The sequence below is a fragment of the Falco peregrinus genome, chromosome 18, assembly GCF_023634155.1.
Source record: "Falco peregrinus isolate bFalPer1 chromosome 18, bFalPer1.pri, whole genome shotgun sequence".
Taxonomy (NCBI): domain Eukaryota; kingdom Metazoa; phylum Chordata; class Aves; order Falconiformes; family Falconidae; genus Falco; species Falco peregrinus.
Genome location: NC_073738.1, coordinates 5,679,156 through 5,694,050, shown reverse-complemented (window position 1 = coordinate 5,694,050; position 14,895 = coordinate 5,679,156). Strand labels below are relative to the sequence as shown.

Below are 14,895 nucleotides of genomic sequence, written 5' to 3'. Positions count from 1 at the left end.
AAGGAAGTACTAGTTTGTGCTCTTTAGAGGAAGCAGACAGCTTTCCTGAAGTCCCACACATTTGTGGGCCACGGCAGCTAATTTTGTAATACGAACATTCAAATGAACAAATCTAATGGAGAGTAAAATATAATTGAAACACTTCACCTGCCTAGTTGGCTGGACTGCGTGTGCCTTTCATCTAAAATCTCGAAGAATGTGAATCGTCTGTGCTGGGGAGGGCGCAGTGCCGGTTTAGTCACGCAGGAGGCGGCGCTCGCTGCGCGGGGGCACGGCGGGGCGCCTGTGAGGGCGGCGGCGGGCCGGGGGCGGGTCTTCCCTCCGGTGAGGGCCGGGGCAGGTGGAGGCGGAAGACTTGCCCCCCGCGGTCAAAGCCGGGGCCGTGTAGGCGCTGCCGAGGGCGGGCACGGCGCGTTCCCCGTGCCCAGGGGGGTGAGGGGTGCGAGCGGCCGGGCGGACCGTAGGGACGAAGCCTCGGTCGCCTTCTGAGGGAGCCAACATGGCGCCTGCGGCTTCCCGCCGCTCGCGGGCGCCGGAGCCGCAGCGTCACGCACGCGCACGCGTCACGTGGCGGCGTGCTGGCGTCACACGCGCGGCGTCTCCTGCCGGTAAGCGGCAGCCACAGCCTGGGGAGCGGGTGAGGGGCCCGGGCGGGGGCGGGTCTCTCCCTGCGGGACCAGGGCCGCGCTCCGCGGCCGCCCCCCCCCCCCCCCCCCGGGCCTGGGGTTGCCGGGCCCCGGCTGGGCGAGGGCGAGTAAGCGCCGCCCCGGCACTCGGTCCCGGGGTGAGGCGTGAGGGGGGTGACCCGCTCTTGTGCCCGCAGGTTGCCCGTCCTTTGGCAAGCTGCGCGCGGCAGCACACCCGCGGATTCCATGTCTTTTCTTGTAAGTAAACCCGAGCGGATTAGGGTGAGTGTTGAACGCCTTCCAGCCTCCCTCGGGCGCCGGGTGTCGGTGGAGCCTGCCTTGCGCTTGTGCAGAGGAGCGGCGGCGGGGCCGGCCTCCTGGAAAGCACCGCAGGGCCCGTGCCCCCAGCCCACGCCGCCGTGACTGAAAAGGGCGGGAAAGCGCCGGGCCGGGCCCGCTGCCCTCGCCTCAGTCCTGCCACCGGCACTTGCTGCTTGGGGTTGTGGCCTAACCTTCGCTTGGGTTTCTAAACGCTTTGATTAATTCTGCACTTGTAAGTGAGGAAGCTTCATGCGAGAAAACCGCTTGGGTCAGTGGTGTTCTATACCCGAGTTCTGGGTCATCGTCACCTCAAGACTTGGTGCTTTCTAGGACTGGCTTCCCTTGCACTAAACAACATAAGCTATTTCCCCCCGTATTTTCCCAATTCCAGTGTGGCAGTGTTTGTTTAACACTAACTTCATGATCAGCATTCTGCAAACCTAAAGTCACGTATCCTAGAGTGCACTATTTGTGCACACTCAAAAAATAAATTTTTTCTTTGAATCACAGAGTTGAATAGTGATAGAAACACTTCTCTGCACAACCTAATGCTTGCTGTGAATTTAATTTAATTCACATTAAATTAATGTGAATTTAAGCATGAATTGTGGAAGCAAACAGCTTTCAAGTATTTATGTTATAATTTTGCATTCGGTCAATAGATAAATAGACAAAGTATTTAAGTTCTTTAAGACATCACCTTGTTGTAAATAGTTGAAGCTTTTTTTATACCTGTTACACCCAAACAAGCAACTTTTATTTGCCTGTAAGAGAGTTGTAGCACACTTACTGTTTTTACTGTATGTGCATGTATAAAAGTTCTTGTTTGAATGATCTAAAATGATGTTAACTTTATGGCCAGTGCATGCCGGTCAGGAAAAGTAGTAGCACCTGTGTGGTTGCTGAATGCATGCCATCACAGTGGCACAAGAAGAGAATATCCTTGTCCAAAGTAAGGATGCAACTCTGGTGTTGGCAGTTAATCAGTTTCAGACCACAGTAGCATCCTTGAAGTGTTATGAATCTTACATTATTTTGTGGGGGATGGGGAAAAGACACTTCTCTTTACATGGAATAACTAATTACCTGGGGGATTTTTTTTTGTTTGTTTCAGCGGTGGGTGTCTGAAAAGTTCATTGTTGAGGGCTTAAGAGAGTTCGAACTGTTTGGAGGTAAGTTTTCCTATCATTAGATGACATTGTTAGAAATGTTTTATTTTAACCACAAGGTCTGTTAATTTGGTTGTAAATATATATCTTAACAGTAAAAGAGATGAATGAATCTGGTTGTAGCACCATAGTGTGTTATCCATGTTGGCTTACCATAAAAGCTAATATGGAAGCATCCAAGATCTAGCGAGTTATTTGGAAATCAGTTGAGGGCGGTACTGTTTTCAGACCCTGAATTCTCTACTCCTTAGCATAACCACTTTTTTGCTATGAAAAGATAATTTGAGATTTGGGAAGGTTAATTATAATTTTTTGAGTAAAAATGGATTTTGAAACTCTGATGATGGCTCCCCAGTGTGCCTGCGGGAATGCTGACTGGTTTCTGTTCTGCTTTGTGCATAACAAACAAAATTGCCCATTAGGATGCAGAATTCCTGATCAGTGTTGTGGAAAGCATTCTGAGCATTGAAAAGAGGTCTAGATCTTGAGCTTCCAGGTGAAGTAAAACAATTTTCATTACTGTAAATGAACTTTTGATAGTTTCTTCAGTATTTAAGCAAAGCAGATACGTCATTTTTGAATGTGTTTAGAGGTATAATTTAAAAAATGTGTCACTTTCCATTTATGTCAAATATATGAACAGTTGCACTATTTGAATCTCTTTAATGCCCATACTTGTACTGCAATTTGATTATTTTTAGTGCTGCATCCTTATGTGTAAATTAAATGTCTTTGTGTAAAAAATATACTGTATATATTTGGTATAAAAAAGTATTATGCAGGGTTATTTACTCAGTTTTCCAGCTATATTTTTAATGGGTATCTGTTGAACACAACATGGTGAACAATTAATTTCTTTACTCCAGAGCAGCCTCCGGGTGACTCTCGGAGAAAAGTAAGTGACTTTTGCAGGCTGTGGTGCTGTGGTTCATTGCATGGAGATTATTCCTTGTGGAAGTTTGATTTTTCTTTTTATCTTAGTTATATATCTCATCTCTATATTTAGCTCTACAAGTGTGGAAACAGGTTTCACCCTGGAGTGGAGATTTTGGTGTGTGGTTTTCAAACTATATGTGACAAGTTCAAAACTTCAAACTTCATCTCTTGGATTTGTATTTGTGTTGTCCCCAGCCCCCCAAGGGTCTTTCTTTTGAGATGACTTAGATCTGATTCTTCAAAGACGCTAATCTCTTATAGCAGCCTTTTAGAATAAAAGGAAGAGGTTAGTTTATGGGACTAGGCCCAAATAATTTTATGTTGGCCATTCAAAACCAGTGTTCCCTTCTGAACACATTGATTCCAATTTCCTTTCTCTTCCTTGTAGAGCAGCCACAACAGAGGCTTCAGCATCAAAACCAAACATTATGCAGTTTTCAGTTGAGGTGACTTTACCTTCTGTTGTCTGGTCATCTTCAGAGCCAATTCTGTGCGTGCTTGGAGAGCTTTGCCTCTTAAAAACTAAAATCACTAGAAACATGGAATGTCTGTTCAAAAACATATAGCCAGAATCTGGCAGTTGAAAACTTTACCTTGATGCAGGCCCTGATAGCACGCCATCTGGTTCATAATGAACAACACTCATAGAATAACACAACTTAGGATAGAATATATTTGTCTAAATGATTTTCCACCTACCCATACCATATTGAAACATTTCTGTGTGCAGGTGTTGCTTTAGTTTAAGCTAATTACAAACATGAATTAAGTGTGATTTGATTATAACTGTGTCAGTTCAAGCTGCTTATAACTGATTTTTGTGCCGTTGTAATTTACTGGCACAAACAAAGCTGAAAATATGAGATGTATATGGAATGTTTTGTGGAAAGGCAAGTAAATTCACACCTTTTTAAAAATTGCTGAGTGTTACATGTATACTGGACTGGAAGCAAATTGAGATTAGCATCTGTTTTGTCTTTGTTGAAATATTCACTTAGGGTTTGGGCATTTTTGCAGCAGTATTTCTGACTCTCATTTTGATTTTTGCATCTAAATAAAAGCTTGCTTTTTCCTGCAGGGCTATAGAAAAAGGTACAATGATTTTGGGAGAGGGGTGGGAGGAAATTTTTTGTTGCTTATGTTGAAAGTGAGTGAATGAGGAGGTGGAGAGGCAGGCAGCAGAACAAAACCCGGTATTCCTTCCTAACTCAGATCAATGTCATTTGGCAAACGCAGATCCTTGCTAGCATCACATAACTTATTGTCTCATGGCATTTATAACAGTAGTTGCTTTTCAAAGATTAATTTCCTACAACCTATCTCAAATTAAAATCAGATCAACAAGCCAGAAAGCTAGCTCTTAATGAATGTCATGCTATAAAGCTAGTCATATGTGACTTCATTTTGCAGCTGCTTTTGCTTTTGACCATACACCAAAAGCTGTCCCGTGTGAAACTACTGAGGAGCTTTTTTGCAGTAATTCATAAATGACATTTCAGTTTAACTTTTCTCTTTTTTTTTAAACTCTTGTACTACAATAAGTTTCTGGTAGAGCTTTTTTTGCATTAACTCGGTTATTGGTCACTGCTAACATGAAGAGAGGTGAGTGAAGACCTCTGATGCACTGGAAGACTTAAAAAGGGAATTTGCAGTATTTTTCCATTACTGTTGAAACAACATACACCATTAATAAGATTAAATTCATTTATTTATTTTGCATCTGTTTTGTTGGCTTATGCTATATCTGGAGTGGACTTTAATAAAGCAAACCACTTACATATTGCTCAGTGTTTCACCAGCTGTCATTGCTCCATAACACTGCTTATCAGAGCCTCCTGCTTTCATTTCCTTGGTGGTGCCTTTCTGCTTCAGAGGTTTCCATCTGCCTGTGTGTCTCTCCTGGCAGTCTTGCTGTTGACAGGACTGTGAAATTGCTGGAAGAAGTAACAAATGATACAATTAAGATCAGAATTGACAGGCATCTTTAACAGAAGTTTGAAATTGTAAATGGGAAGTCACTGTTCTTAACCAAGGAAAAGCACTGTGTAGTGTTAAGACTAGAATAAAGGATTTGGGATTGCTGAGATCTTGGGGGTTAGCTGTTGTGAAACAGAACTGAGTTGCTGTGCTAGACTTGTTTGAGCTGAAATTATGCCATAGCACTGTTCACAAATCTTAGGTTGTGCCTTTTCCCTTAACTGAAAAATACACCTATTTTAAAGGTAGGCAAAGAGGGGTAAAATATGTGCTCTTCAAAGTCAGGTGAAAAGGTAGAATTTGGGAAGCGTGACTTAGTTTACTCCTGAAGTATACTCAGGGACCCAAAGGTCATTTATGGCAAGTTTCCGTCTGTGCTTATTACACTATGTGCGCCCTGGACTGAGTGTAGAACAGCAAGTTCCTTGTTGTTCAGCTGTCACTCTGTTGTTTCCATCTTTCAGTGATGGGAAAAAGAGTATTTGCTTTCACTCTAAGGAACATGCACAAGCCTTTTCTGCTTCATGTACCGTGAGAAAGGTCTGATAAAGGGCACTTGCAGTTGATAAAGAATGAGGTGGAAAAAATGATCTGGAATTCCAAATGTCAGGAGGAGTTAATGTGCTGGAAATTAGAGATAACTAAATCTGATCTTAGCCACCAAATAAATTTGGACCTCTGTTAGGATGTTCTTGTGACTTTGGAAACGTGAGGGAATTGGTGTAGTGGAACTTGCGAGAACATTGAAGTTTGTCTTAAGCAAAATCCTGTTGGAAAGATTTATGTGTGTGTAAATAAAGCAGATAACTTCATGTTAGACGTAGTGAAGAGAAGCTGTGAGGCTCGGGAGTGCTGCTTCCCCATGTGGTGTGGGGTCTTGTCTTTTCTTTTCTTTTTTCCCCTCCTGTAAGCATTAATGCTTTGCAGTTAAGTTTTTTGCTTTCATTTGGAGCTTCTCTTCATGTGTGTCTGGTCTTCATATCTTGGGCTAAGTTGGTTCATCACTTCTACCATTCAGTTAAGCAGCTTCAGCTGTGCTGGTCTTACCACAGAGCAGCTGAGAACCAGAAGCCCCCAGCATCGGAGGGGAATGCAGACTGCTGCAGTGCAGAGAAGTGCTATAAACAAACTTTCCTTCGGCCTTGCTTAGGCCAACAGGATAGTGGCATAGAAGTTCGTAATTAACGGGAGAAAGGTAGTCACTATACAGCAGTGCTTCAGCTGTCCTGGGGAGTAGTAATTGGCTTTATCCAATATTCCTAAAGAAATTCTAGCTTACAGTAATTAAGAACCTGTCTGTTACGGTTACCTGTTTTGAAACACAGATGTCTGGATCTTCTGAAATGAGGCATCTCCTGGATTTCAATTGATAAATAGCTATTCAAAATAATTCTAACAGCAATTAAAATCTCTTTTCTGTATTCAGTACTGTCTTATTATTTTGAGGTGTATAATAATACAAGGAGCAGATGATTTTTCCAGCACGTGATCTTTATTTCTTTTGACCTAACTTCATTTTTTTTTTTTCCCCCCTGCAGACAAATGAGGCGAGCTCTGAGTCGATAGCTTCTTCCCCTAAAAGGGACACCATGAGCAACTTCCTACCAGACAGCAGCTGTTACGAGTTGCTCACTATCATAGGTAATATTACTAGTGGGCTGTGATTGTCAGAATTCTTCTTTGCAAAGAAAAAAACCTGCAAATTTATTGGCCTTTTCTTGATTGCTTGCTTATTTTTGATGTTAGATGCCTGTCCTCTTTGATTTTAAAATTACTTTAATACAAAATGAGATGCTAGTTCCAAAGGCTTTCATTGAAAGAAGCTTGTGATGGGTTAACAATACTGGGTGTGAAGTATAAAATCAGCAGAAGCAGTCTGAAACCTGTCCCTGTCCTTGGTGGGGCTGTGGCCTAATCATTTTATTTCTGCTTCAGTCCTGAACTTGGAAGACAGGATAATGTTACTGGGGGGAAGGATTTTGCTCAGTGGGATACATGCCAAAGAAGGTAGTGTCTGAAAGAACAAATACTCTTTCACAAGGCAAAAAATAGGTTCAGCAGACGCCTGTAAAGATTATTTAAGAGTCAAGGACTGCAGGAGTTCTCCAGAAGTGTGTGATTCCAGAAAGTGTTGCTGAAGCTTTAATGCCTTTTCTTTCAGGCAGAGGCTTTGAAGATTTGATGGTTGTGAACCTGGCCAGGTATAAACCCACAGGAGAGTACGTCACCATCAGAAGAGTGGACTTGGAGGCCTGCACAAATGAAATGGTCACATTCTTGCAGGTAAGAGGAATCCATTAATACCATAATGCAAGTTTAGGAGAGGACGTGCTTATCAATACTGTATTCATATTCCTGCATTTACTAAATTGAATCAAAATATCTTTTTTCATTTTAGGGGGAACTTCATGTTTCCAAGCTCTTCAACCACCCTAACATCGTGCCATACAAAGCAACTTTCATAGCTGACAATGAGCTATGGGTAGTGACATCTTTCATGGCCTATGGTAGGTGCAGAGGGAATACCTTTGTCTGACCATATTTGGTGAAATGAAATTTAAGAGGTGTAGTTTTTGGGGGGGTTTTGGGTTTTTCTTCTGACCAATTGAGAGGTGTTTTGTTTCTTTTTAGGTTCTGCAAAAGATTTAATCTGTACCCATTTCATGGATGGGATGAGTGAACTGGCTATTGCATATATCCTCCAAGGTGTATTGAAAGCACTTGACTACATCCACCATATGGGCTATGTACATAGGTACTAAAAAAATATAAAAAAGGCGATCCATTTTCCTTCTCTTGGAAGTTCTCAGAAATACTGCTTCATCATTAGAGTGGATAGTTCAAGAGATGCGGAATGCAGTATCAAGTTCTGTATTTTCTGTTAGAGCAAGTCAGTTTGATACTTGTGGGGAATTACATAATTGATTGTAATGAAGTGCATGAAAGTGTCACTGTGGAACACTTATCCCGAAGACCACTGTGTATTGTGAGTCACAACTGCAGCTCATGTTGAAGGCTCTGTTCAGATACTATTGATAGTCTCCAAATTGAGACTGACAGTGGAGGGGCATGGGGTTGCCCTGTTGTTATTGAAGGTTCTGGGTCCATAACCCCTAGTCCTGCATTTCTCCTTGTCACAGAAACAGTTTTTGGGAACCTGCAAAGTGGATGAATACAGTCCTCTTCGTGTTTGTAGAAGAGGTTTTGCACAGCGTTCAGGATGGTTGTTAGGAGTCTCAGGCTCCTGGTAGGAGGCTGAATAAGTTTGGCCTGCATGTTGAGCTGTCCAGAGTAGGCTTTTGTCCTTTCTGTAGGTGCTCACTAAGGATCAATTTCTCTTTAATAACTACAACTTCTTTTAATCTAAATCACTGTCTCCACCCACTAGCATATTTTTCCTCTTTGATACATCCTTCTGTTGCGAGAGTACATTTCAGGTGCTGAAACTTTTAGGTTATTACGGGTTATTACTTCTGTTGTATGTACTGTAAAATAAGTTCAGCTTACCTATGCCTGCCTTAAGCCCTTTGCACTGCCCTTCTGCACTGTTTCCTGGGAAAGCTGTAAGGAACATAACGCCCTTGAGGCCAGAGAACCTGACTATTTTTACTTGTTTTTGTTGTTTTTTTTTTTTCCCCAGGAGTGTTAAAGCCAGCCATATCCTGATCTCTGTAGACGGGAAGGTATACCTCTCTGGCCTGCGAAGTAATCTAAGTATGATCAATCATGGGCAGCGACTCAAAGTTGTTCACGACTTTCCCAAATACAGCATCAAAGTCCTGCCTTGGCTCAGTCCTGAAGTCTTGCAGCAGGTGTGTTTAAAAAAATGCTAGTTTTTAGTGACACATGGTATCTCTGTATAACTTTCTGAGTTCTTATGGCATGTTTGGGCGGACATGGCAGGGGACATGACAAAAGCCACAGGGTTTTTCTTGCGATGAGCTCTACCCTTTTTACCTTAAACGCAGTGACCCCTAGCAAGGGAAAACCTGTGTTCCTGTCAAAAAGGGGAATTACTGAGAAGCCCGTGTTACCACATTGCCTTTCCCTTCCCTTCAGAGGAAGGTGCACAAATGCAAGGAATAGGGAGAGGAAACATATCTGGGCGGGCACAGGGCAAGTGGGTAGAATTTGATCTAGTTGACTAAACAGTTTTCTTGTAGGTACCTCTACAGATTCTCCTGTTAGCGAAGTGTTACATTAGGTGCCAGTTGCCCTAAGGTAGATGCCATCCCAACTAGCTGGCTGATTTAATTTAACTAAATGTTGTCCTTAACTGTGTGTTTTAACAACAAAAAACCCACCACCACAATAAACCAGCCTATACGTGGGTTGTACTGTTTCTGCTCTAATAATTTGGGTTTGCTGTTCTGCATATCGAATCATGGGTATCGCTCATGCCATCCCATATAAGTGAGGCTAATTTTTCTTTTCCTTTTCATCTAGAATCTCCAGGGTTATGATGCAAAATCTGACATTTACAGTGTAGGGATAACAGCCTGTGAGCTGGCAAATGGACACGTACCATTTAAAGACATGCCTTCTACTCAGGTAAGGTTTAAAAATTGTTCCTTCCTCATCCTTCATCCTGGCACATGGAAATGCTTTGTTGCACTGGGATGTTGTTACGTTAGAAGAGATGGAGTAATTTGGCAGAAAGTAAACCCCCTTGCTTTCTAACTTTTCTCACCGGAATGGGAGGTTAGGTGTGGCTAGGTTTAAATTCTGAGTGATATCTAGTATGCCACTACCGGTCCAGTTGTGTCTAATATGTAAATTAAACTACCATGATTCTGGATACACTAATAGCGGTCTGCACCTTCAGTCCAGTCATGCTCATGAACTAGCGTGGCCGCACTCTAGGGTGTGGTCACGTTCAGTGAGAAACTGTGACAACTGGCTACTTAGTGCGGTTTTTATTTGTGCAGCAGATATACAGGTTCTTTGGATTGCCGGTGACAGTGACTTTCTGCAAGAAAGCATGTGCAAATATGATGTTATTAAGTACAAAACACTTGAAAAGGTTATAAATAATACAGCCTGGCTATAAATGTTAGGGAGTAACTCTCTAGAGAGATTTTTAAGATTCCCAAGAAAAGTGCTTAGTCTAAATCTCACCCAAGGCGTCCCAAGTAGGGGGAGAAGCAAGGCTCAGCCTGTCGGCCGATCCCAGGAGTCAGAGGCAGTCTGGGATGGAGTTTCCCCTGACTTACGGTAAAATCTTCTCCTCCAAAAATTCCCCATTTCCTTGGCTATTTTATATCCTTTCTACCTTCAAGGTGGAGTTTGAGTGACTGTAGTCATACATACCTTTTATCATAATTGGTGTAAATTTCTCTGGCTTCACGTTTAAAGTTTGCAAAAAATCAAGGACACAGACTCAAAGAGGAGTGGTCGCACCTCGGAGGCGGGTAGCCTTTGGGATGGAGGTGTGTTTTGGTATTAAAATGACATTAAAATGAGCAAAGTTCACCAAAAGGTAGCATTTTGGCAAGGTCTTGAAAAACTGTTGGCTCAGGGGACCAGATGGGCTGCTTATCTGTTCTTTGAGGACCATTTCTTCCCATTTATCATCACAGAGCATGGCCACGGAGTCTGCACTGTGCTCCACCCTCCTTGGTATGTTGCAGGGAGTTGCTGTGTCAGTGGATTCCTCACATGTCTGCTGCAGCCATGTCCCATCCTCAGAGCTCTTTGATTTTATACTTTTCCTTTATAGGTGAACAATGCTACGTTTTTCATATAACCCTTAATTTTCATACACAAACCTTAATTTCCTAATAATTACACAGATGTGAAGACAGAAGGGTGCCATGCCTGCATGGGAAATCTTAAATATCTACTGTGTGTGATGTTGCTTATGCCCTTTCTCTCCCAGATGCTCTTGGAAAAGCTGAATGGAACTGTTCCCTGCTTGCTAGACACCACCACAATTCCTGCTGATGAGCTGACTATGAAGACATCCCGTTCAAGTGCTAACTATGGGATGGGCGAGAGCATGGCTATTAGCAATGTCAGAGCAGCCAACGGAGAGCCAACCCTGCACCCTTATCTTCGGACCTTCTCCACCTACTTCCATAACTTTGTAGAGCAGTGCCTCCAGCGGAACCCTGATTTCAGGTAAAGCCAGGTGAAAGCTGCTTGTCACGGACCTGTGTTATTCTAGGGCTGCTTCAGCCGTGAGAGCCAGCAGAGGTTTAAGTTTTCTTCCCAGAAGTGTAGTGGAGTGAGGATATGCTCTGTACACTGAGAAAAGCAGTCCATGTAAACCAAGAGCAGTGTTAATGCTTTGGCCACTTTCTGTAAGACAGCCTGAAGAATTATCTTGCAGCCTTCTTTGTGGAGTAGAGTGGTGCTACACGTCAGGAAAATAAAACTGAACAGCTTTAATTTCTCATCACTGTGAGACAGTTTACCCAGTTTCCATCACTGTGGATGTCTGCTGTTCAGCTAGCTGAGGATAACAATGGGAAGTGATGAAGAACTGTATTTTCCTCTGTAGTGAGCCTAAGATTGTCTTTAGTCATGACAAACTTCTCTAGCATGCTACACTGCTCAGAAACTTTCCTTTGACCAAATGTTGGGGTGTGCAAGTAGGTAACTTGCACAGAAGGTTGAACTACTTGGGTAAAACATCATGTGAACATAATAAACAGTGCTACTGATTACAAAAGGGAGAGATCCTATAGCTGAGAAATGAGACGGGCAGAAAAGACCCCGGTCTTTTCTTTCTTCCCCTACCTGCCTTTAAATGCTACTGTTTTCTTGTGTGCTTACTTTATTCTAACTCCCTTCTACAGGCCAAGCGCAGGCACTCTGCTTAATCATCCCTTTTTCAAACAGGTAAGGAAATCATTTATTCTCTAGATAAAAACCAGTGGCTTTTCTGTAGTTGCCGTCTTGCTGTGTCACTGAACCTGAAGGTGGGAATGTAGAGTTGCTGCATTTTCTGTCATTGGAAAGGATTAAGTTAGTTTGCTGGCTAATTGTAGTGCAGCGTGGTGATCCTCACATTCTCCTGGGAGGTGGATGGGCTGTTCTCAAAGCATCTCTTACCTAAACAGAGGGTGTAAATCTGCCTGTCCCGTGTGCCAGAACAGGTTTTCACCCACAGGCTATTGAGTATTGAGGCAAGGCAGTCCTAACCTGGTTCTTAGTGAGACCAAAGTGAGGTGACCTGCGCATTGCTTACCGCTGTGTGGCTGGCTGGGGGACTCCAGCTCTGCTGTGGGAAGAGGCAGCAGCTCTGCTGCTCCTAAAATCATTTGTCTGCCTTGCTCTGAGCCGAGGGCCTGGGTGGTGCTTTGCCAAGGGGATCTCGTCAAGACCATAGCACTCGTCCTGCTGAAAAGACTGCATGCAAGCACTTTGTTACAGGGTGCAGCGTGAAAGCCCTGCATATCTGCGGGTGGGAGGACAGTACTGTGTTGTTTCTGTCTGTAACCACACGCTGTTGCTGCTTGATTGTGATGTGCAAGTGTGGGCAAGCATTTCAGCAGCCGAGTTCTCTCTTTTCTGTGCAGATCAAGCGCCGTGCTTCTGAAGCACTCCCTGAACTTCTGCGCCCTGTCACCCCAATCACCAATTTGGAAGGAACACAGCCCCAGGATCTCAGTGGCATTTTTGGGCTGGTATCAAACTTCGAGCAGCTGGATGTGGATGACTGGGAATTCTAGAACAGGGACTATACCTGGTTCTGGAGGTGCTTTCTGGACATTGTAATTTATTGGTCCTGTTCATAAAAGGTGATGAATGTTACACATGGAAGAGTTTACAGGTTCTTGCGAAGGAACTTCAGCTGCCTGTTTACTTAAGAAGTAGCTTGGAAACAAGTGGACAGACCTGAGCTGGAGAAGATCAACCCCAAGGAACTGTGGAGTATTCCAGATGGTGCTGTGCCCAGAGCAGCTGAGCACTGGTAGATCACTTGAATGGATTTGAATGAGTCTGTGTAGTTATGGTCTCTATTTATGTGTTTCTAAAAATCACTGGCTTCCTCATATCACAGCTGAAGGCTGCATATCCCTACCCTCTTTGGTTCTTTCTCTTTTAAGGGTGCCTTAGAGTTAAGGGGAGGCAGGCAGCTCTTAGTTTTGGGCATTCTCCTAGAGCTAGTCAGATTACTGTTGCAGTGTTGCCACAGGGGAAGTTCTGAGGGGAGTCTATGGGGAAAGAAGGGATTATGTTTTTAAATTTAGTTACTGCTTTGTGATGGAAAATGGGAGATAGAAGAAGCCTGATTCCATTCCAGGCGCACTCGCTGCATTGGGCATTCCTCTGCAGTGCTGGATTCTTCTCTTCCAGTTCTGGAGAGAGCTTTTGAGAGACGCCTCTCACTTCATACTGAGCATTCTGAACTCTGGGTCAGATGGGGCATTCCAGCCTTTCCTCCCATGGCTGCCTGGGCCAACAAAGCAAGTGTGTACGCCTGTATGATGTACCAGCTTTTTTATCCCCACAGCACTACTTGGGCCTCCTCTTAGCTGGGCTGGTTTCACAGCATGAAACACTCATACCAGCTTGTTCTCAGCGACTTACCCTGGCACAGAGGAAAAGTCGATTTTTGTACTAAATGCTCTTGCTCATGACTCCTCTTTAAACATTGTGTACAGAATTGATCTTAAGCCTCCCCTTACTGTTGCTGTTCTGCCTTCCCTGACGGAATGACAGGTAAAAGCTTGCTTCTCATGTGGCTGCCCTTGACTCGTGGCTCTGTGACTCTGCCCTGCTGCTGAGGCAGTGCTCCCCTGTTCCATGGTATTTGTTTTTTGGAGGTGTATTTAAGGCTTTTAGTTTGACCTTTCCAAGGACTGGGTGCTGGAGGTCTTCTAGTCTTTTAGTGAAGCACTGAGATCCAGTCCTGTAGGTGTGGTTGATGGGAGTAGTGGTGCTGGCAACAGCTCCTTGTGTTTATAAACTGTACTTGAACTTAGATAAAGTTTGTCAACTCTTAATTTTTTGCCAAAACAAATAAAATATTTCTGAAGTTTTTTTAAAAGTCTGCTGTTTCTGCGAGATGATGGAGCAGATGGCAAATGATGACAGAGGCTGCCTATGCACCTTACCCTTCCCCCTTCCTTGCTTTCATCCAGCTCACCAGGAAGTTGCAACTACCTTTGTGTTTCAAAAATGTATTTCAACTAAACAAAGCAGCTGTGAACAACTACTTTTGCTCTTTTCTGAAAGTTTCAGTAGAACGTGTTCTTCCAGAGCAGGGGTGTTTGTAAGGGCAGGCTACAACAGATAGGACAAGCCCACTTCTTCCTCCCTATGATCAAGTTTGGCTCCTGATTTAATTTTATTACAGTGACTAGATCTTAATTTCCTAGCTTGTTAGGAAGTCTGCAGCTTGCGAAAATCCTTATCCCTTTCCTGCTAAGCTTGGACAGCAACTGAATTGCTGATTCTTACAGCAAGAAAAAGCACAGTACCACTCAGCATAAAACCTTGGGGACTGAGCTAATGATTTGGAGATGAATCATCCCTCTATAAGGAAACCTGAGAGGTGTGTTGCCCACTGAAGCCTCTCAAACTGTAGGAACCAAGAGGCAGACAGAAAAAACAGGAGGGAATACACCGAGCTACAATAAATCACAGCTAAGTGCAGCACTACTAGCCTGCTTTCCTCTGAGTTAGCATTTTGAGGGTGAAGGGGGAACTTAGTGCAAGCTAGTATTTCTCATCCCTTTCCATGCTTTCAGCTTGCTACATGCTCAAAGATCACAGACTTAATTTTTAGGCTTGCACAGCAGCAGGTAGCAAGCAGGATCAGTGTAAAGTTAGGAGAGAAACAGCACCTTGGTCAAAAAAAGAAGTTACAACATAATCAAATGCACAGCCTTCTGCACCTGCCCAGGCGCGCTGCA

General features: G+C 43.6%; 1 protein-coding gene across 4 annotated transcripts; it reads left to right on the top strand.

The window, feature by feature from the left end:
• The first annotated feature begins 590 nt into the window (after positions 1–590).
• STRADA (STE20 related adaptor alpha) lies at positions 591–14,027 on the top strand. Of its 4 annotated transcripts, XM_055790162.1 has the most exons (13): positions 591–608; positions 824–884; positions 2,062–2,119; positions 2,983–3,011; positions 6,568–6,670; positions 7,191–7,312; positions 7,428–7,536; positions 7,661–7,784; positions 8,670–8,841; positions 9,476–9,580; positions 10,908–11,149; positions 11,830–11,872; positions 12,553–14,027. In XM_055790162.1, exons 2-13 carry the CDS (start codon positions 873–875, stop codon positions 12,703–12,705), a joined length of 1,272 nt encoding a protein of 423 aa, XP_055646137.1. In that variant the 5' UTR covers positions 591–608; positions 824–872; the 3' UTR covers positions 12,706–14,027. The 4 variants fall into 4 exon arrangements, with proteins under 4 accessions (XP_055646137.1, XP_055646135.1, XP_055646136.1 ...); XM_027784357.2 differs by lacking the exon at positions 591–608 and having other exon boundaries at positions 828–908; XM_055790160.1 differs by lacking the exons at positions 591–608; positions 2,983–3,011 and having other exon boundaries at positions 656–884.
• Positions 14,028–14,895: the final 868 nt, after the last annotated feature.